General features: G+C 36.1%; 1 protein-coding gene and 1 pseudogene across 22 annotated transcripts in view; both read right to left on the reverse strand.

Annotated features, from left to right (window-relative positions):
- LOC309641915 (cytochrome c oxidase assembly factor 8 pseudogene) overlaps nucleotides 1-23,147 on the reverse strand; it is a 1,056,438-nt pseudogene that overhangs the window by 924,013 nt on the left and 109,278 nt on the right. The window lies entirely within an intron of this gene.
- PPHLN1 (periphilin 1) overlaps nucleotides 1-23,147 on the reverse strand; it is a 250,861-nt gene that overhangs the window by 83,104 nt on the left and 144,610 nt on the right. For all 21 annotated transcript variants that reach the window (XM_082422631.1, XM_082422630.1, XM_082422635.1 and 18 more), the window contains 2 exons: nucleotides 22,016-22,095; nucleotides 12,857-12,976 (listed from right to left, as the gene is read on the reverse strand). In XM_082422631.1, coding sequence (XP_082278757.1) covers nucleotides 12,857-12,976; nucleotides 22,016-22,095 — 200 coding nt within the window. The remainder of the gene's footprint in view (nucleotides 1-12,856; nucleotides 12,977-22,015; nucleotides 22,096-23,147) is intronic.

Here is a 23,147-nt window from a genome sequence, read left to right on the forward strand (position 1 = left end):
CCAAATCTGATGAAAGACATGAATATAAACATCCAAGAAGCTCAAAAAACCCCAAGATGAACTCAAAGAAGCTCAAAAGACACATTATAATCAAACTTTAAAGATAGAGACAAACGGAGAATCTTGAAAGCAGTGAGAAATCATCATCATCTATATAAGGGGTCTTCAACCAAGATTTAGCAGATTTACCATCAGAAACTTTGGAGGCCAGAAGACAGTGGACTGATATGTTCAAAGTGTTAAAAGAAAAAACTGCCAACAAAGACTGCTATATCCACCAAAACTGTCCTTCATAAGTGAGGGAGAAATTAAGACATTCCCAGATAAACAAAAGCTGAGGAAGTTCATGATACTAGATCTGTCATGCAAGAAATGCTTAAGGGAGCCCTGCAAGGTGAAATGAAAGGACACTAGATGGTAACTCGAAGCTGTATGGAGGAATAAAGAGCTCAATAAAGTTAAATGCATGGGCAGTTAAAACAGCTAGTATTACTGTAAATAGTTGGAAACTGCACTTTTTATTTACAACATGATTTAGGAGACTATGACATTTAAAGAAAAAAATTATTAGTGTAAAAACTAGTATCACTGTAATGTTCGTTTATAACTCCAAGTCTTATTTTCTAGATAATTTAATATGCTAATGCATTTAAAATAATTATTAGTTTATGGTTTGGGGCAGCACACAATGTATAATGATGTAATTGTGGACCATCAACAAATGAAGAGGTAGAGACAGAGCTGTAAAGGAGTACAGGCTTTGTATGTTATTGTAGGTAAGCTAGTATAAATTTAAATTAGTGTTACAATTTTAGGATGTTAAATGTCATCTCCATTGTACCCACAAAGATAACAGCTATAGAATATACACAAAAGAAAACAAGACAGAAATTTAAACATTTCACTACAAAAAATCAACTAAAAACAAAAGAAGATCTGAATGCAGGAAATGAGGAACAAAAAAGCTATAGGGCATACAGAAAACAAATAGCACAATGACAGGAGTAAGTCCCTCCTCAGTAATTACTTTTAAGTGTAAATGGTTTAAATTATCCAGTCCAAAGACAGAAACTGGCAGAATGAATAAAAACATATGCTCCAACAATATGTTATCTACAAGAGATTCACTTGAGACCCAAAGACACAAACAGGTGGAAAGTAAAAGGATGGAAAAAAGATATTCCATGCACACAGTAACCAAAAGAGAGCAAGAGTGGCTATAATAATAGCAGACAAATAAACTTTAAATAAAAATGGTTACAAGAGACAAGGACATTATGTATTAATAAAAGTTTCAATAAAGCAAAAAGATATAACAATTACAAACATTTACACACCTAATGACAAACTATAAAAATATATGAAACAAAAACTGACAAAATTGAAGGGAGAAATAAACAGTTTCACAATAATAAGTAAGGAAATAAGTAAGTAAGGGAATAGTGGGCTTAAGCAACACAATACACTAACTACATCTAACAGACATATACAGAACAATCCAAACTTCAACAGAGTACACATTCTTCTCAAGTGCACATGGAACATTTCCCTGTATTGGTGCACATATTAAGTCCCAATAGATTTAAAAAGAAAAATCTGGAAAATTCACAAAATTGTGGAAATTAATGCACTTTTAAACAAATAAAGAAGAAATCACAAGGGAAAGTAAGAAATAGAGATGAATGAAAATGAAAACACAACATACCAATGAACAGATAAACAAAGTGCAGTACACACACACACTGCTATACTTAAAATAGATAACCAACAAGGACTTACTGTAAAAAATTTTTTAAAAAAGAATGTACTCCTAGCCCATCTGAAAACCCCAATCAATTTCCCCAAATATCACTAAAGTATCTTTTAAACCTATTTAAAAATCCACTAAGGAATTCTAAATAATATAAAGCATTTAAAACACACACACACACACACACAAAATATAGTACACACATACACAATGGAATATTACTCAGCCTTTTAAAAGAAAAAGGAAATTCTATAATATGCTACTACATGGATGAACCTTGAAGACACTATGCATAATGAAATAAGCCAGTAACAAAAGACAAATACTATATGATTCCACTTAAGGACTTAAAGTAGTCAAAATCATAATGACAGAAAGCATAATAGTGGTTGCCAGGGACTGAGGGAGGGGGAGAATGAACTGATAAAATTGCTTTGGAGAGTTGTTGTTTAATTGGTGTAGAGTTTCAGTTTTACACGTGAAAAGAGTTAAGGGGATGGAGGGTGGTGATGTGCATAATAATGTGAATGTATTTAATACCACTGAACTATACACTTAAAATGGTTAAGATGAGCTTTAAATGACACAATAGACCAGATAGATTTAATTGATATTTATAGGACATTCCATCCAAAAACAGCAGATTACACTTTCTTCTCAGGTGCGCATAGAACATTCTCCAGGACAGATCACATCTTGGGTCACAAATCAAGCCTCAGTAAATTTAAGAAAACTGAAATCACATCAAGCATCTTTTCTGACCACAACGTTATGAGATTAGAAATCAATTACAGGGAAAAAGAACGTAAAAAATACAAACACATGGAGGCTAAACAATATGTTACTAAATAACCAAGAGATCACTGAAGAAATCAAAGAGGAAATCAAAAAATACCTAAAGACAAATGACAATGAAACCATGACAATCCAAAACCTATAGGATGCAGCAAAAGCAGTTCTAAGAGGGAAGTTTATAGCAATACAAGCCTACCTCAAGAAACAAGAAAAATCTCAAATAAACAATCTAAACTTACACCTAAAGGAACTAGAGAAAGAAGAACAAACAACACCCAAAGTTAGCAGAAGGAAAGAAATCATAAAGATCATAGCAGAAATAAATGAAACAGAAACAAGGAAAACAATAGCAAAGATCAATAAAACTAAAAGCTGGTTCTTTGAGAAGATAAACAAAATTGATAAACCATTAGCCAGACTCATCAAGAAAACAAGGGAGAGGATTCAAATCAATAAAATTAGAAATGAAAGAGGAGAAGTTACAACAGACACTACAGAAATACAAAGCATCCTAAGAGACTACTACAAGCAACTCTATGCCAATAAAATGGACAACCTGGAAGAAATGGACAAATTCTTAGAAAGGTATAACCTTCCAAGACTGAATCAGGAAGAAATAGAAAATATGAACAGACCAATCACAATTAATGAAATTGAAATTGTGATTAAAAATCTTCCAACAAACGAAAGTCCAGGACCAGATGGCTTCACAGGTGAATTCTATCAAACATTTAGAGAAGAGCTAACACCCATCCTTCTCAAACTCTTCCAAAAAACTGCAGAGGAAGGAACACTCCCAAACTCATTCTATGAGGCCACAATCACCCTGATGTCAAAACCAGACAAAGATACTACAAAAAAAGAAAATTACATACCAATATCATTGATGAATATAGATGCAAAAATCCTCAACAAAATACTAGCAAACAGAATCTAACAACACATTAAAAGGATCACACACCATGATCAAGTGGGATTTATCCCAGGGATGCAAGGATTCTTCAATATAGGCAAAGCAATCAATGTGATACACTATATTAACAAATTGAAGAATAAAAACCATATGATCATCTCAATAGATGCAGAAAAAGCTTCTGACAAAATTCAACACCCATTTATGATAAAAACTCTCCAGAAAGTGGGCATAAAGGGAACCTACCTCAACATAGTAAAGGCCACATACGACAAACCCACAGCAAACATCATCCTCAATGGTGAAAAACTGAAAGCATTTCCTCTAAGATAAGGAACAAGACAAGGATGTCCACTCTCACCACTATCATTCAACATAGTTTTGGAAGTCCTAGCCATGGCAATCAGAGAAGAAAAAGAAATAAAAGGAATACAAACTGGAAAAAAGAAGTGAAACTGTCACTGTTTGCAGATGACATGATACTATACACAGAGAATCCTAAAGATGCCACCAGAAAACTACTAAAGCTAATCAATGAATTTGGTTAAGAAGCAGGATACAAAATTAATGCACAGAAATCTCTTGCATTCCTATACACTAATGATGAAAAATCTGAAAGAGAAATTAAGGAAACACTCCCATTTACCACTGTGACAAAAAGAATAAAATACCTAGGAATAAACCTACCTAGGGAGACAAAAGACCTGTATGCAGAAAACTATAAGACACTGATGAAAGAATTTAAAGACGATACCAACAGATGGAGAGATATGCCATGTTCTTGGACTGGAAGAATCAATATTGTGAAAATGACTATACTACCCAAAGCAATCTACAGATTCAGTGCAATCCCTATCAAATTACCAATGGCATTTTTTACGGAACTAGAACAAATAATCTTAAAATTTGTATGGAGACACAAAAGACCCCGAATAGCCAAAGCAGTCTTAAGGGAGAAAAACAGAGCTGGAGCAATCAGACTTCCTGACTTCAGACTATACTACAAAGCTACAGTAATCAAGACAATATGGTATTGGCACAAAAACAGAAATATAGATCAATGGAACAGGATAGAAAGCCCAGAGATAAACCCACGCACCTATGATCAACTCATCTATGACAAAGGAGGCAAGGATATACAATGGAGAAAAGACAGTCTCTTCAATAAGTGGTGCTGGGAAAACTGGACAGCTACATGTAAAAGAATGAAATTAGAACACTCCCTAACACCATACACAAAAATAAACTCAAAATGGATTCGAGACCTAGATGTAAGACCGGACACTATCAAACTCTTAGAGGAAAACACAGGAAGAACACTCTTTGACATAAATCACAGCAAGATCTTTTTTGACCCAGCTCCTAGAGAAATGGAAATAAAAACAAAAATAAACAAATGGGACCTAATGAAACTTAAAAGCTTTTGCACAGCAAAGGAAACCATAAATAAGACGAAAAGACAACCCTCAGAATGGGAGAAAATATTTGCAAATGAAGCAGCTGACAAAGGATTAATCTCCAAGATTTACAAGCAGCTCATGCAGCTCAATAACAAAAAAAGAAACAACCCAATCCAAAAATGGGCAGAAGACCTAAATAGACATTTCTCCAAAGAAGATATACAGATGGCCAACAGACACATGAAAGTATGCTCAACATCCTTAATCATTAGAGAAATGCAAATCAAAACTACAATGAGGTATCATCTCACACCAGTCAGAATGGCCATCATCAAAAAATCTAGAAACAATAAATGCTGGAGAGGGTGTGGAGAAAAGGGAACACTTTTGCACTCTTGGTGGGAATGTAAATTGATACAGCCACTATGGAGAACAGTATGGAGGTTCCTTAAAAAACTAAAAATAGAACTACCATACGACCCAGCAATCCCACTACTGGGCATATACCCTGAGAAAACCATAGGTCAAAAAGAGTCATGTACCAAAATGTTCATTGCAGCTCTATTTACAATAGCCAGGACATGGAAGCAACCTAAGTGTCCATCATCAGATGAATGGATAAAGAAGATGTGTCACATATCTACAATGGAATATTACTCAGCCATAAAAAGAAATGAAATGGAGGTATTTGTAGTGAGGTGGATGGAGTTAGAGTCTGTCATACAGAGTGAAGTAAGTCAGAAAGAGAAAAACAAATACAGTATGCTAACACATATATATGGAATCTAAGGAAAAAAAAAAAAAGGGTCATGAAGAACCTAGTGGCAAGATGGGAATAAAGACACAGAACTACTAAAGAATGGACTTGAGGATATGGGGAGGAGGAGGGGTGAGATGTGACAGAGTGAGTGTCATGGACATATATACACTACCAAATGTAAAATAGATAGCTAGTGGGAAGCAGCCACATAGCACAGGGAGATCAGTTCGGTGCTTTGTGACCACCCAGAGGGGTGGGATAGGGAGGGTGGGAGGGAGGGAGATGCAAGAGGGAAGCGATATGGGAACATATGTATATGTATAACTGATTCACTTTGTTTTAAAGCAGAAACTAACACACCATTGTAAAGCAATTATACTTCAATAAAAATGTTAAAAAAAAAAAAAAGATGAAAAGACAACCCTCAGAATGGGAGAAAGTATTTGCAAACGAATCAACAGACAAAGGATTAATCTCCAAAATATATAAACAGCTCATGCAGCTCAATATTAAAAAAACAAACAACCCAATCCAAAAATGGGCAGAAGACTTAAATAGACATTTCTCCAAAGAAGACATACAGATGGCCAAGAAGCACATGAAAAGCTGCTCAACATCACTAATTATTAGAGAAATGCAAACCAAAACTACAATGAGGTATCACCTCACACCAGTTAAAATGGGCATCATCAGAAAATCTACAAACAACAAATGCTGGAGAGGGTGTGGAGAAAAGGGAACCCTCTTGCACTGTTAGTGGGAATGTCAACTGATACAACCACTATGGAGAACAGTATGGAGGTTCATTAAAAAACTAAAAATAGGGGCTTCCCTGGTGGCACAGTGGTTGAGAATCTGCCTGCCAATGCAGGGGACACGGGTTCGAACCCTGGTCTGGGAAGATCCCACGTGCCGCGGAGCAACTGGACCCGTGAGCCACAATTACTGAGCCTGCGCGTCTGGAGCCTGTGCTCCGCAACAAGAGAGGCCGCAATAGTGAGAGGCCCACGCACCGCGATGAAGAGTGGCCCCCACTTGCTGCAACTAGAGAAAGCCCTCGCACAGAAACGAAGACCCAACACAGCCATAAATAAATTAATTAATTTAAAAAAAAAAACAAACTAAAAATAGAATTACCGTATGACCCAGCAATCCCACTACTGGGCATATACCCAGAGAAAACCATAATTCAAAAAGACACATGCACCCCCAGTGTTCATTGCAGCACTATTTACAATAGCCAGGTCATGGAAGCAACCTAAATGCCCATCGACAGATGAATGGATAAAGAAGATGTGGTACATATATACAATGGAATATTACTCAGCCATTAAAAGGAACGAAATTGGGTCATTTGTAGAGACATGGATGAATCTAGAGACTGTCATACAGAGTGAAGTAAATCAGAAAGAGAAAAACAAATATCATACATTAATGCATATATGTGGAACCTCGAAAAATGGTACAGATGAACCAGTTTGCAGGGCAGAAATTGATACACAGATGTAGCGAACAAACGTATGGACACCAAAGGGGGAAAGCGGTGGGGGGGTGGGGGGGTGTGATGGTGGGATGAATTGGGAGATTGGGATTGACATGTAGACACTAATATGTATAAAATAGATATCTAATAAGAACCTGCTGTATAAAAAAAAAAGATGCCTGTGTCCCTACTGCCACCTAATGGTTCTTTGAGCATTAAGGTCTCCATTGCGTAGTTCTTTTTTTCCCAACTGCTGACACTATACCAATAAACTGGTTAAATGTGACCATATCAAACTATGTACCACTAGTCTTACTGTGGCAAAACTCTGGGGCTCATTCTGGTTTCTGGAAAAAGTCATGTTAACTGTCTCCTTTTTCCTCTTTACATTTGGGAATGTATATCCCCCTACTCCCCATGGTTGTTTGGTATAAGTACCATTTTAAAAAAAGATTGTTTTATAATCTATCCACTGTGCAATAAAAGTGATGTGGAACGTAAAAAAAAAAAAAATGGTTAAGATGGAAGTTTTATGCTATATGTATTATACTACAATAAAAAATAATTTAAGAAATAAATCACAATATCAGTATAAGGTTTCTAACACTAGACAGACAACAGTTAGTTTCAGATGATGTCAAGAAAGATTATTTATACTGTGTTCTGACTACCCCATGGTCAAAATAATTCTGCCACTAGATTCCATTTTAGTTAGGTCAATGCAAAACAAACAAAACAAAAAATTATTAAAGTTTTACAACACACTCAAAATAGGAATTTCAAGCTTCATCATAATTCTAGACCTACATACAAAAATAGAAATTGATGAGCATAATAAACACATCAGTGTAGATGAGTTTTGGGAAAATAAAAGGCAAGTAACGAAGAGAAAAATAACTTGAATTGACACTAAAAGAGCTCATTAGCTACAGTAATCAAAACAGTATGATACCAGCATAAAAAGAGACACATAGGCCAAATGGAACAGAACTGAAAGCCCTGAAATAAACCCATGCATATATGGCCAACTAATATTTCACAGAGGAGGCAAGAATACTCAACGGAGAAAAGAAAGTTTCTTCAATAAATGGTGCTGAAGAAATCAGGTTATTCACATGTAAAAGAAGGAAACTAGAGCCCTATCATACACTATTCACAAAAATTAACACAAAATGCACTAAAGACTTAAATGTAAGACTGGAAACCATAAAACTCCTACAAGAAAACAGGAAAGAGAGTTCCTTGATATGGGTCTTGGCAATGATTTTTTAGATATGACATCTAAAACACAAGCAACAAAATAAAAAATAAACAAGTGATACTATATCAAACTATGAACCTTCTGCACAGCAAAAGAAATGATTAACAAAATGAAAGACAAACTACAGAATGGGAAAAAAATATTTGCAAATCATATATGTGGATAAAGAGTTAATATCCAAAATAAAGAACTCATACAACTCAATAGCAAAAACAAAAAAAACCCCACACAAAACCAAATAACATGATTAAAAATGGGCAAAGGACCTGAATATAAATTTTTCCAAAGAAGATATATGAATGGCCAACAGGTACATGAAAAGGTGCTCAACATCACTAATCATTAGGGAAATGCAAATCATCACCACAATGAGATATCACCTCACACCTCTTAGAATGGCCAGCATCAAAAGGACAAGATGTAACAAATGCTGGGAGGATGTGGAGAAAAGGGAACCTTTGTGCACTGTTGGTGGGATTGTAAATTGGTACAGCCACTACAGAAAACAGTATGAGATTCCTCAAAAAATTAAAAAGAGAACTACCATATGATCCAGCAATTCCACATCTGGGTATATATTTGAAGAAAATAAAAACACAAACTTGAAAACATACATGCACCCCAATGTTCATAGCAGCATAATTTACAATAGCCAAGATACAGAAGCAACCTAAGTATCAATCAACTGATATACAAAGAAGTTACATGCACAATACAATATTATTCAGCCATAAAAGAGAAAGAAATTCTGCCATTTGCAACAACATGGATGGACCTTGAGGGCATCATGGTAAGTGATATAAGCCAGACAGAGAGAGACAAAAACTGTATGATCTCACTTATATATGGAATTTTTTTAAAAACTCATAGAAAAAGAGATCATATCCATGGTTACCAGAGGTAGGGGTTGGGGAGTAGTGGGGTGGGAATTGGATGAAGGTGGTCAAAAGGTACAAACTTCCAGTTATAAGATAAATAAGTACTGAGGATGTAATGTACAACATGATGTTTATAGTTAACAATGCTATCTGGTGTATTTGAAAGTTGACAAGAGAGTAAATCCTAAGAGTTCTCATCACAAGGAAAAAAATATTTTTCTTTTTTGTGGTGTTTATATGAGACAATGGATATTAACTAAACTTACTGTGATAATCATTTTGCAATATATGTAAGTCAATTCATTATGCTGTACACCTTAAACTTATACAGTGCTGTATGTCAATTATATTTCAGTAAAACTGGAGAAAAAGAGCTTATTAGTAATTAAATTTAGTTTAGTTCATTAGATATATATTATCCAAGGTACTGGAGGGAAAACAAGACATGAGATACATTCTATCTATCTATCTATCTATCTAAATAACCAGACAAGTAAAAGAAATTTTTAATAAAGGCAATATAAGGTCATCAGTGAAACAGTGGCAAACAACTTTACAACAGGAAAGGAAGAAAAGTGGAATCAAGAAAGATATTGAGTCTTATTATCTCGAGCACTACTGATTTCACTGAATGGATCTGAATTTGAAAGAGGGCCATGGAAGTTGGGCATACTTCACTAGGGACAGGGTAAGCGGAAAATAACACCTGATATGTGGAAACAACATAATTCACGTTTTCACATTTAAATAAGAAACATTTTAAAATTTTCTTCTGCAGCAAGAAGCAACAACCTGCTCTACCACAACATTCTAATAATCTCTGAATAATTTGCTTTTCATTTTGATAGCCAAAAGCAAAACTCTCATGGCCATATGTTTACAGATAGTAAATTATATCTCTACCAAACTTGACTGCAAGCTCTTTGAAAGCTAGAATAGTGTCTCTAATGCAGTGTTTGACATAAACAGACGCAGAATGAATATTTAGTGAATTTAAATAAACTATGAGAAAGCCAGTATAGTATTATTTTCTGAAAATACATGCCTTAAAACACTAATCCTAAAATTTGCACTGTGAAGAAAAATTCAAGCCAAAAATTTGATAAATTATGCAAACTTTATTATTCATCCTCCTGTCACAGACCACTAATGAGCATATTAACATATTAAAATCTCTGAAAAGTACTGAAATGCCAAAATCAACCTACCTCTTTTAAATCTAGCATTTCCCAAATGTAAGGGGGCTAACAGAATCTTTTTTGTTCTTCCTCAGACCACTAAGACCCTTCAGAATTATCATTCTATCAAATACTTTGGGAAATTCTCTATTAGAGTCCAAAAGGTAAATGTATGCAAACTGTTACAGAAGAATGAATTATAATATTCCTGAATATTTAAACATATCACTGAATTTACCTTCAATTTCACTGGACTCTATTAACTACATGGTCTCCAAACCAAATTGCTTAAAACTATATTGATGACAGCAAGAGAAGATAAACCGGAAACTTAAATATTTAATCTCCTCTCTATTCAACAGCTGATATAAAGATTGTCACAATTAGATTTAAACACACACACACACACACACACACACACAGCACTATGCCAAACTCTTCCATAGCATCAAAGTCCTTTTTTCCTTCCACCTTATTCTTTCAAATCAGATAGGAGTTTATAGATAGGAGATAGGAGATAGGAGAACCTAGATAGGAGAACAGATAGGAGAACCAAGGTCAAAATTCTCAAAAAGTTTACTTCTCATAAAACATAGATCACTGAAATGAGCAACTATTTAAAAACTACCCTAGGACAAATGTGACTATCTGTGCCCAAAAGACAGAGTATCGTTAAGAATTTCTCAACTGCTTTATCTCCAGTATGGAAAAGTATCAATGTAACTTGAAGAACATTTAGATGCTACGAGATTGATAATGCCGCTCAACGCTCATGACGTACACCAACTAACAAACATACTAAAGTAATCTCAACCCTGCTCTCACCTTGCCTTTGGTCCAACAAAAAATCATGTCTGACCTATGACCCACATATAGATTTTTAGGATTACTGACTTCTCATTAATTCAAAACCTAGCAAATTCTGGGCATATTTTAGAGAAAAAACAAGGAGCCTGAAAAAAAAGTCTTTCTAGACCCAATGTCACTGACTATTCAGAGTCAAAATCTAGTCAAGCAATGAAAAAAGACTATAAATAGAATATTTAAAATCTGGAAAAGGTGGATAGTGAGATTTTTTTTTTTTAATGAAGAGCTATCAAAGAAGACGAGGGGGGGAGAATGAATATATCTTAATAAAGCTTTGCTAATTGAAGATATAGTATTTAGGAAACAAAAAATTAAGTATTTTTGGAAGTTTTTGGTTTAAGTACTCTGAGAAAAATTATCAGATGTCCAAATTAGCAATTTTAAAGCACATATTTCTATTATTAATATAAAAACCATTATTCTAAATTATTAAGGAAAATAGGCAAAATGATGCTATTAAATGTATTACTGTATTGTTCATGCTTTTAAATAGTGCTAGAAAGGTACCAAAGAAGGACAGCTTGATATTTTTATATCTTTACTTGAAAATATGCATATCTATTATTATAGCTACAGTAGCAAGGAAACCTTGACCTATTTAAGAACAACTGATAGCTAAATGATAAATCAGCATCTTAAAAAAGAAAGGCTCTATTTCTGAAAGTACTGATAGGGTTTGTACTGGTTTGTACTTTCTATGAGCAGTGTACATTAGTTATTTTGGAAAGGATCTTTTCATAGTGTATTAAGATGTATGTAGGTATATAATTTGTACATCGAATTCTAATGCTTGATCTGTTTTATCAAAGGACCTTCCTTAAAAGGCATCCAAAAATATATTGTAAAGTCAAAAATCTCCTCTGAATATACATAATTTGTCATCATACAGAGATTTTTATATTCTCTGCCAGGTCAAAATAATTCCTCTATTAACAAATTCTGAATCTAGAAGCTTAACTTTGCCCACAAAATATCTGTATTTCACTCTATTACAGGTTATACAGAAATTTTTCAGTTCATTTTCAAATATTTTAATGAAAACATTCTATAAAGAGTATTCTGTGGACCCAAAAATGTTCTCATTTTTTGGTACTCAAGACTCATCAAAAAGCACAGGTAGACCAAACAATGCATAATTGCATTTCTTGGAATATTTATGAGATAATTTGCATAGAGTATAACATGCAATATAAATATAGCCCAAGATCCAAGGTTTAATTAGATTTTTGTTCTGAATTCATTGCCGTGTGACTAGTGGCTTAGCATGATTTCTAGAAATACTTTTAAAAGCTCACAAAAGAAGCATATAAATATTGCATTTTCCTTATACTCCATATTTATACTATTCTTACACTTCTAAACTACTAGAGACATTCAGACATAGTATAATTACTGAATTCAGAGTCATTCACATTCATTCTATTACTGTGTGTAGTAAAATTTAATAATCCTTGAGGACATTTTCCCCAAATATACTTTAAAATACTAGAACAAACTAAAATTTTCATCCATAATTTAAAATCCACGCAAAACTCTCAGATGTGAAACATAAAGAAGAAATTTTGCCTTACCTCATACTCAGAAATTTCAGGTAAGTTACTTTCATCTGCCTTCTCTAGCTTTTCAGCGGCCCACTTGCTTGCAGCCTCAGCAAGTTCCTTTTCCGTTAGCCTACTGGGTTTGTCTAACACCTAATAAAAACAAAAGAATGGTTCTGTTACAGTTCTCAAGGGCTTTTAAGTTTCAAATACATCAAGAAGCATACCCCACTTACACATAAAATCATATAAGCCTTCAAATTTATATAGAGAACAAGTACATTCTTCGCTTTTTCAAAAATATTCAACACAGAATTTAGTTGAGTTGCAATTTGTTTGGGACATATAGAGTAGATCTGACTCCTACTTTCATTTATATAAGCTTTAGAAATTCATCTAAGGAACAAAACAAAAGACACTGACAACTAATATACTAAATAGTACTTAGAATATACAAGACATTATACTGATTTCAACTTTGTATCTTTAATTATATTCAATGAAATAACTAATGCCAAAATTTCATCAAGGTAAATTCCTAATTAACGAAACAGAAAAGTCCAGATACGCTATTTTATACTTTGTAATAGTCTATATAAATCCTACTCTTCACACGAAATGTATACACTTAAATTTCATTTTTTGGTACTACCACTACTTCCCTTCTCCAACCACATACAATACTAAACAAAGTATAGGATTTGGAGTTACAGACAAAGCTGGGTTTGAATAGCAGTTTCATCGCTAGTGAGGGTAGATGATTTTATATACATAACTTATGACACTGTGAGCCTTCGTTTTCTCATTTACAAAACAGGGATTAATAATATTATATTCACTCTTAAAGTAGTTGTGAGAATCAAGGGAAGTAACAGACCTGAAAGCATCTAGCATAATGCTTGGTACTTTAATTTTGTCTCCATCTCTTACTTCTATAACGTCACATCATTGATTCTAAATATACCTCTTCTGGATGACAGTGTCAGTAAAAATCCCCATGTTATGGTACACTATCATTTAAAAGCGCTTACACATGCAAACCAAAAAAAGGTATTTTAATTAAACGGAATTTCATGAAAGTGGCTAGACTTCATCACCCCCAACTTATAAACCAAAACACTGAATGTCAAAAGGTTAGTGATTTGCACACAGTTACCAATAAATGCTGAGCTGGAACTTAAAACTAGGTCTTCTAGATGAGTAAGGCCCTTGACCACCTTCAATTCAATTTACCAAAAAACTGGTTTGCCATCCATAATATTTACTGGAAGATAATCACAGTGTATCTACATGGAGTGTTTCCATGGCCACTGAGTAAGCCTAAATATCTTACTCCAAAGCCCTACCCATACATAAGGTTAAAAAGATATAAGCGGGGCTTCCCTGGTGGCGCAGTGGTTGAGAATCTGCCTGCCAATGCAGGGGACATGGGTTCGAGCCCTGGTCTGGGAAGATCCCACATACCGCGAAGCAGCTGGGCCCGTGAGCCACAACTACTGAGCCTGCGCGTCTGGAGCCTGTGCTCCGCCACAAGAGAGGCCGCAATAGTGAGAGGCCCGCGCACCGCGATGAAGAGTGGCCCCCGCTTGCCACAACTAGAGAAAGCCCTCGCAAGAAATGAAGACCCAACACAGCCAAAAATAAATAAATAAATAAAAATTTAAAAAAAAAAAGATATAAGCAATACCTTTATTATTACTCAGTAATAAGGTTAAAAAGTTTTTTAAAAAATAAGAAACACACACAAATACATTTTTTTAAATGTACACCTCACTTTTCTTTGGTACCTGTTTTGAAGAGAAAGTTATAGAGCAAAAACAAAACAAAACATTGTAAATTATCTCTAGTAAAGGAGCAAAATCTTTTATAACTGAATCCTTCTATTCAACCATTATTAACTCTGTACACTTAAAAAACTCTCATTTGAAACTGCCTTCTAACAGCAGAAAATAAACTCTGAAAAACTATTCCTATGTGACAGTAACCATAATGTTTAAAAGAAAAAGTCCTCCACCATATCAGGAAATCTAGGTAATAAAGCTAGCATGTAACCCTGGGAAGAGGACACAGGAAGCTGTACTTTCCCAATACATAAAATAATTATAGATCTAAAATTCTGAAATTCTAATTCCATTCTAAGACAAAAATGCAAACATCTAAAATAAACTGTCAGATGAAAATATCTAAAATCCATTAGGGTTGGATTTTACGGTTAAAATATATTTTTATCACGTACCATAAAGTCCTATGCTGTAATATATTCACACCACATTATAGTTCAAGAGAAATAAATATTTCAAATATCATAATTTAAATATTCATAGTGACTTAGATGGGTAAGTATTATTTACTCTTCATTCATTTCTAGCTGGGGAAAAAAAACCCAAAAAAACAAAACCAAGCCAGTGTTTCAGATGGGTAAAGCACCCTTGATATGGTAAGAAAGAACCGAAAAATCCAATCAATCTTTCCTATTCAAAATCCAGCATTCTAGCATCCTCAGACTTCTGGGAAAGCTCCAAAGACACAAGTTGTCACAAAGACACCTTTTCTTTTTTCCATTTGAGGCAGAGAAGCAGCTGCCCACTGAACACCAGCACAGACCACCAGGTGATATCTATTCTTACAGAAAAGCCAAACATACCAAAGACAGAAAACAAAAAGAAGTGAAGAAAGACGAGAATAGAAGTAGCAACAGTTATGGAAAGAGAAAGCGTGCAAGGTTGGTGAAGAGAACCTCAGCAACACCCCAAAATTTTAAGTTTTGAGGATTAGAACCATGCACCTTTTCAACATGTTTTCGGATGCTGAGAAGGAAGGACTGAGAAGAATGATGCAGTGAAGACTGGCTATGTCCTTGAGAAAATGATTTAACATCTAAGCCTTTTCCATAAAATGGAGATATATACCCACTTTTTTTAAATTGCAAAATAATCACAACCTTAGCGTTAGCTAACACCTGCATCATGTCACATAATTACCATTTCTTTTTTGTGGTGAGAACATCAAAGATCTCTTAGCAAATTTCAATTATACAGGAGAATATTATTAACTATAATAACTATGCTATACATTAGATACCCAGAAGTTATTCATATTATAGCTTCAAGTTTATAATCTTTCACCAACATCTCCCCTTTTCTCCCATTCCCCAGACCCTGGTAACAACCCTTCTTTCTGTGAATTTGACTTTTTTAGATTCCACATGTCAGTGGGATCATAGAATACTTGTCTTTCTCTGTCTGGCTTATTTCACTTAGCATAATGCCCTCAAGGTCCATCCATGTTGTCACAAATGGTAAGATGGTCACCTTTTTCATGGTCAAATAATATTCCATTGTATATGTATACAATATTTTCTTTATCCATTTATTCATTGAGGGCAGGTTAGGTTGTTTCCACATCTTGGCCATAGTGAATAATGCTGCAATGAACACAGAAATGCAGGGGAGTTCCCTGGTGGCCTAGTGGTTAGGATTCCAGGCTTTCACTGCCGTGGGCCAGGCTCAATACCTGGTCAGGCAACTGCGATCCCGCAAGCTGGGCAGCACAGCCAAAAAAAAAAAAAAATGCAGATATCTCCTTGAGATACTGTTTTCATTTCCTTTGATTTCTTCAGTGATCCATTGGTTGTTTAGTAGCATGTTGTTTTGCCTCCAATGTGTTTGTGTTTTTTGCAGGTTTTTTCCTCGTAGTTGATTTCTACTCTCATAGCCTTGTGGTCAGAAAAGATGTTTGATATGATTTCAATTTTCTTAAATTTACTAAGGCTTGTTTTGTGGCCTAGCAAGTCATCTATCCTGGAGAAAGTTCCATGTGCACTTGAAAAGAATATGCATTCTGCTGCTTTCTGGATAGAATGCTCTCTCTATATTAATTAAGTCCATTTAGTCTAATGTGTTATTTAAGGCCTGTGTCTCCTTACTGATTTTCTGTCTAGATGATCTGTCCACTGATGTAAGTGGGGTGTTAAACTCCCCTCCTATTATTGTGTTACTGTCGATTTCTCCTTTTATGTCTGTTAATATTTGCCTTATACATTGAGGTGCTCCAATGTTGGGTGCATATATATTTACAACTGTTAAATCTTCTTCTAGGATTGACCCTTTGATCATTATGTAGTGTCCTTCTTTGTCTCTTGTGACAGTCTTTATTTAAAGTCTATTTTGTCTGTTATAAGTACTGCTACTCCAGCTTTCTTTTGATTTCCATTTGTATGGAATATCTTTCTCCATGCCTTCCCTTCCAGTCTGTATGTATCTCTAGATCTGAAGCGAGTTTTTTGCAGACACCATATATATGAGTCTTGTTATTGTATCCATGAAGCCACTCTATGTCTTTGGTTGGAGCATTTACTCTGCTTACATTTAAGGTAATTATCAATATGTATGTTCTTATTGCCATTTTGTTAATTGTTTTGGTAGGTCTTTTCCCCCCCTTTCTTCTTTTGTTCTCTTCTCTTGTGATTTGATGACTATTCTTAGTATTATGTTTGGATTCCTTTTTCTTTTTTGTGTGTATATATATTACAGATTTTTGGTTTGTGGTTACCATGAGGTTTCTATATAACAGTATATTAAGTTGCTGATCTCTTAATTTCAAATGCATTTTTAAAACCCTGCATTTGTACCCTCCTCCCCTCACAATTACTGTCTTTATCTTATTTTACATCTAATTGTTTTGTGTATCCCTTCGCTGCTTATTGTGGATACAGATGATTTTACTACTTTTGTTTTTTAACCTCCTTACTAGCTTTGTGTGTAGATGATTTCCTACCTTTACAGTTGTGTTTGCCTTTACTGGTAAGCCTTTTCATTTCATAATTTTCTTGTATTCTTGTTGTGGCCTTTTCTTTTTCACCTAGAGAAGTTCCTTTAACATTTGTTGTAAAGCTGGTTTGGTGGTGCTGAATTCTTTTAGCTTTCGCTTGTCTGTAAACATTTTGATTTCAAATCAAACCTGACTGAGAGCCTTGCTGGGTGAAGTCACAGGTCACAGGTTTTCCCCTTTCATCACTTTAAATATACCGTGCCACTACCCTCTCTGGCCTGCAGAGTTTCTGCTGAAAAATCAGCTGATAGTTTTATAGAAGTTCCCTTGTTTGTTATTTGTTGCATTCCCCTTGCTGCTTTTAATACTCACTTTATCCTCAATTTGTGTCATTTTGATTACTATGTGTCTCAGCATGTTCCTCTTTGGGTTAATCCTGAACAGGGCTCTCTGTGCTTCCTGGATTTGGGTAACTGTTTCCTTTTCCAGATTAAGGAAGTTTTCAGCTATTATGTCTTCAAATACGTTCTCTTCCCCTTCCTCTCTCTCTCTTCTCCTTCTGAGACCCCTATAATGTAAATATTAGTGTGCTTCATGTTGTCCCGGAGGTCTCTTAAACTGTCCTGATTTCTTTTCATTCTTTTTTCTTTTTTCTATTCAGTGGCAGTGATTGCCACTACTCTCTCTTCCAGCTCACTGATCCGTTCTTCTGTATCATTTAGTCTACTATTGATCCATTCTAGCGTATTTTTTTAATTTCAGTTATTGTGTTCTTCACCTCTGGTTGTTCTTTATATTTCCTAACTCTTTGTTAAAAACTTCTAACTTCTCACTCTGTGCATCCATTCTCCTCCCAAGTTCTTTGATCATCTTTATGATCATTACTCTGAACTCTTTTATAGGCAGATTACCTATCTTCACTTAGTTCTTCTTCTGGGGTTATATCTTGTTCCTTTCTAGAACATATTCCTCTGCTGCCTCATTTTGTCTAAGTTGCTCTTTGTATTTTTATGTATGTGGTAGGTAGGTTATGCTTCTCCACCTTGGAGAAGTAGCCTTCTGTAGGAGACATCCGTTGTGTCCTAGCAGTACACTCCCTCCTCCGCCATCACCTAAGCTATATGCTCTAGGCGTTCCCCCTAAAAGGGCTGTGTGGGTCCTTCTGTTATGGTGGGCTAACTATGTGGGTAGTCTGGTAGGCTTGGTTGGCCCCTAGTCCAGTTGGCTGCCCCCAAGGCCAGCTGGTTGCCAGGCCCTGCCTTGTGGAGATGCTGCTGGCTACTGTTTAGTTGGGCCTGGTCACAAGGTGGCTGGTTGCAGAACCCTAGGGGGCCCCAGAGCTAGTGCTGGCTCACTGGTGGGCAGAGTCAGGGTCTCAAAGACTCTAGAGCTGCTGCCCACACACTGGCCGGTGAAGCCAGATCTGGGGTTAGTGCCAGACTATTGGCAAGCAGAACTGCTTCCTGGAGTCTGGCTGCAGGGCCAGGGATCCCAGAGCTCATTTCAGATTGCTGGAGTAGGGGGGAGGCCAGTTCCTGAAACAGTTGGGTATGGGGTCTGGGGTGTCCCGAAGGTTGTGCTAGCCTGCTAGTGGTCAGTGCCAGGGCACAGCTGGTCCCAGGGCAGGGTCTGGCTTGCTTCTGCTGTCTGCCCCCTAGTGGGTGAGGCTGGTCTAGAGGCTAGTGCAGGCTTCTTGGCAGGAAGGGCTGGTGCCTGTCCACTGGTGGTTAGAGCTGGGTCTTGGCCCTTTGGTGGGTAGGGCTGTGTCTAGGGGTGTGTCTAGAGGTCAGGAAGTCTTTAGGCAGGCTGTCTGTTGATGGATGGGGCTGTGTCCCCGCCCAGTTAGTTGTTTGACCTGAGGCACCCCAGCACTGACCCCTACAGGCTGCTGAGTGGGGCCAGGTCTTGGTGCTAATGAGCCAAGATGACAGCAGCCAGCAACAGTGTTCATGTGTCTGAGCGTTCCCTAGTATGTCTGCCACCAGTGTCCATGTCTCCAGGGTGGTCTCCAAGACTCTCCAAGACCAGTAGGTGGGTCTTGTCCAGGCTCCTATCAAATTACTGCTTTTGCCCTGGGTCCCACTACACATGGGATTTTGTGTGTGCCCTTTAAGAGTGAAGTCCCTATTTCCCCCACTCTGTGGGGCTCCTGCAATTAAGCCCTGCTGGGCTTCAAAGCCAAATGCTCTGGGGGCTTGTCTTCCTGGTGCCAGAACTCCAGGCTGCGGAGACTGACATGGGGCTCAGAACCCTCACTCCTGTGGAAGAACTTCTGCAATATAATTATCCTCTAATTTGTGGGCTGCCCACCTGGGGGGTATGGGATATGATTATACTGCGAGTCCATCCCTCCGACCTGTCTCGTTGTAGTTCCTTCTTTACGTCTTTAGTTGTAGAAGATCTTTTCTGGTAGGTCCCACTCTTTTTCACTGATGGGTGTTCTGCAGGAAACTGTGATTTTGGTGTGCTCCTGAGAGGAGGTGAGCTCAGGGTCTTTCTACCTTGCCATCTTGGCTGCTCTCCTTATGAGAGCAGTATGAGCAGTGGTCATACGTGCATACTGAAGCATCATGGCAGATGGACACCGAAATCCCAGTGTTGACACGTGGGCTGAGTTTTGTGGCCAATAGGAGGCAGTTTATGATAAAAGATGCTTAGGCAAGGCTAAGTGAAGGGGTGCAGAGCTTCCTTGCACTCTCAGAGCTGCCATGTGTTTACCCTGTTTTCAATTCTTTTGCATATATAACTAGAAGTGGCTTGCTGGATGATATGATAGTTCTAATTTTTTTTTTTTTGAGGAATCCCCATACTGTTTTCCAATTTACATTCCCACCAAGAGCACACAAGGATTCCCTTTTCTCCATATCCTCTCCAACATTTGTTATTTGTACACTTTTTGATGACAGTCATTCTGACTGGTGTGAGGTGATATCTCATTGTGGTTTTGATTTGCATTTCCCTAATAATCAGCAATGTTGAGCATCTTTTCATATGCCTGCTAGCCATCTGTATGTCTTGTTTGGAAAAATGCCTATTCAGGTCTTCTGCCTGTTCTTTGATATTGAGTTGTATGAACTATTTATATATTTTGGATATTAATCCCTTGTTGGTCATATCATTTGCAAATATTTTCTCCCATTTTGTAGGTTGTCTTTTTATTTTATCAATGGTTTCCTTTGTTTTGCAAAAGCTTTTAAGTTTAATTAGCTCCCACTTGTTTATTTTTGCTTTTATTTCTTTTTAGGGTTTTCTACATATAAAATCATGTTATCCACAAATAGTAACAGTTTTACTTCTTCCTTTCCAGTTTGGGTGCTTTTTATTTCTTTCTCTTGCCTAATTGCTCTGGCTAGGACTTCCAATACTATGTTGAATAAAACTGGTGAGAGTGGGCATCCTTGTCTTGCTCCTGATCTTAGAGGAAATGCTTTCAGCTTTTTGCCACTGAGAATGACGTTGGCTGTCAGCTTGACATATATAGACTTTATTTTGTTGAGGCATGTTCCCTCTATGTCCCCTTTGTTGAGTGTTTATCATAAATGGATGTTAAATTTTCTCAAATGCTTTTTCTCCATCTACTAAGATGATCATATGATTTTTATCCTTTATTTTATTAATGTGGTGTATCACACTGATTGATCTGTAGATACTGAACCATGCTAGCATGCCTGGAATAAATCCCACTTGATCATGGTATACGATCCATTTAATGTGCTGATGAATTTGGTTTGCTAACATTTGGCTGAGGATTTTTGCATCTATCTTCATCAGAGATATATGGGCCTGTAGTTTTCTTTTCTTGTAATGTCCCTGTCTGGTTTTGGTATCAGGATAATTCTAGGCTCATAAAACGAGTCTGGAAGTGTTCAATCCTCTTCTATTTTTTGGAAGAGTTTGAGAAGTACAGGTATTCTTAAATGTTTGGGAGAATTCATCGGTGAAATAATTTGAGAAAATTATTTAACTTCTGAGCCTGTTATATAAAATGGAAATATACACTTACCTACATCATAGAATGTTTATATGAATTAATAACAGAAGAAAATACATAATATAGTATATAGAATCAAGTAATTATACAATAAATATTAGGTCTCTGCCTATTACCCCACTTCCAAAATAAAAGCACAGTCTCTCAAATATGCCTCATCTGGATATTCATTCCCACTCGGCTATGGTCAAGATGAGAAGGGGCTCAGTAAATACTAATTTTAGCATAACCTGTGGAAATAATTCTATGAGAAAACTGCTCATTTACTCTGGGGGCAACTTTTAAGTTATGGTTACTTAAAACTCAAGCTTTCAATGCAGCAAATTACCCCCATTAGGTGTGACAGTAAAGAATAAAAGCATCTGTACTATACAATCCATCTCATTTACTTTGTGTTTCCTCTTTGAATTGATTTTAGAAATACAACAAACCTTTGATGAAGGAACTGCTGAAGAACTTGAGGGTGAAGTGTCTCTTGATGTTTTCAAAGACTGAACAGGTCTTTCTTTACCTATATAAGAAAATATAAAATGCAATTTTCTAGCTTATTTGTTTTCAACTAGAGTGATTTTGTAAATGAATAAATAAGGGGTGGAGGTCATACACTTATTTTAATAGTGAAATCTTTATTACATTATTAAATTAAATCTGTTAATATCTAAATCCTCCTATCTTAGAGGCTGGGCACCATCAAAAATTTCAAATAACCTAGAACCAAAGGACAGCATATATGGCAATCTAGGCCATATCAATGCCAGTTAGCAAACACGGAACCACAGAGAAGACCTCAGGAAAGGCAAAAAACATTTTAAAATCATAAATGCTTCCTCCTCCAAGTTCCGAAAAGTTAACTTTTAATACATCACACTAAAAATCCAATGGAGGTTATTATATAGATACTACCAAAGAGAATTAGCTAATTATTAGCTAATTAAGCTATAGCTCAAAGAGAAAGGTATGTAGGAAACTTAGCAGGTATTCATGAAATGTTTTAAAAAAATTAAAACTAGAAAACTATAATAGAGCACTCACTAATCCAGTACCTGATATGAATGAGTACCTAAATATTTGTTAAATGGTGAAAAATAAATTTGTATGCGATAAAGTCATTAACCTTTATCTTTGGTCACTTCAGACACTCACATAGTGCTCTATATGTACTATTGTTTTTACGGAAATATAAGCCAGAAAATAAATTTAAATATTATTTTAGTTGGTTCAACGAAAACAACAAAAATGGGTTTAGTTAAATATAATCTTAAAAATAACAGTGAGCTGTTGCTAATAGAAAAACATTTCATTAAATTATCTATATGTCAACTGTAACAGATATCCTCTGCTTTCAAGTGCTAGGAAAACTTTAATTACAGAGAAGAGGAAAAAGTAGCACCAAGTTTGGAGTGACACAGAAACTGGTCAAGACTGGATAGTGGGTTAAGGCCAGGAAAGCAGTCAAGAGCAAAAGCGGAGACAAAACGACCTTGAAACTGAGGCAAAGCCAGCTTCAGTCAAAAAGCCTCTTAAGCTCTTCCTGCTATGGTCAAGACAGCGAAGTAAGGGCCT

This window comes from Balaenoptera physalus (assembly GCF_965194825.1).
Source record: "Balaenoptera physalus genome assembly, chromosome: 13".
Taxonomy (NCBI): Eukaryota; Metazoa; Chordata; class Mammalia; order Artiodactyla; family Balaenopteridae; genus Balaenoptera; species Balaenoptera physalus.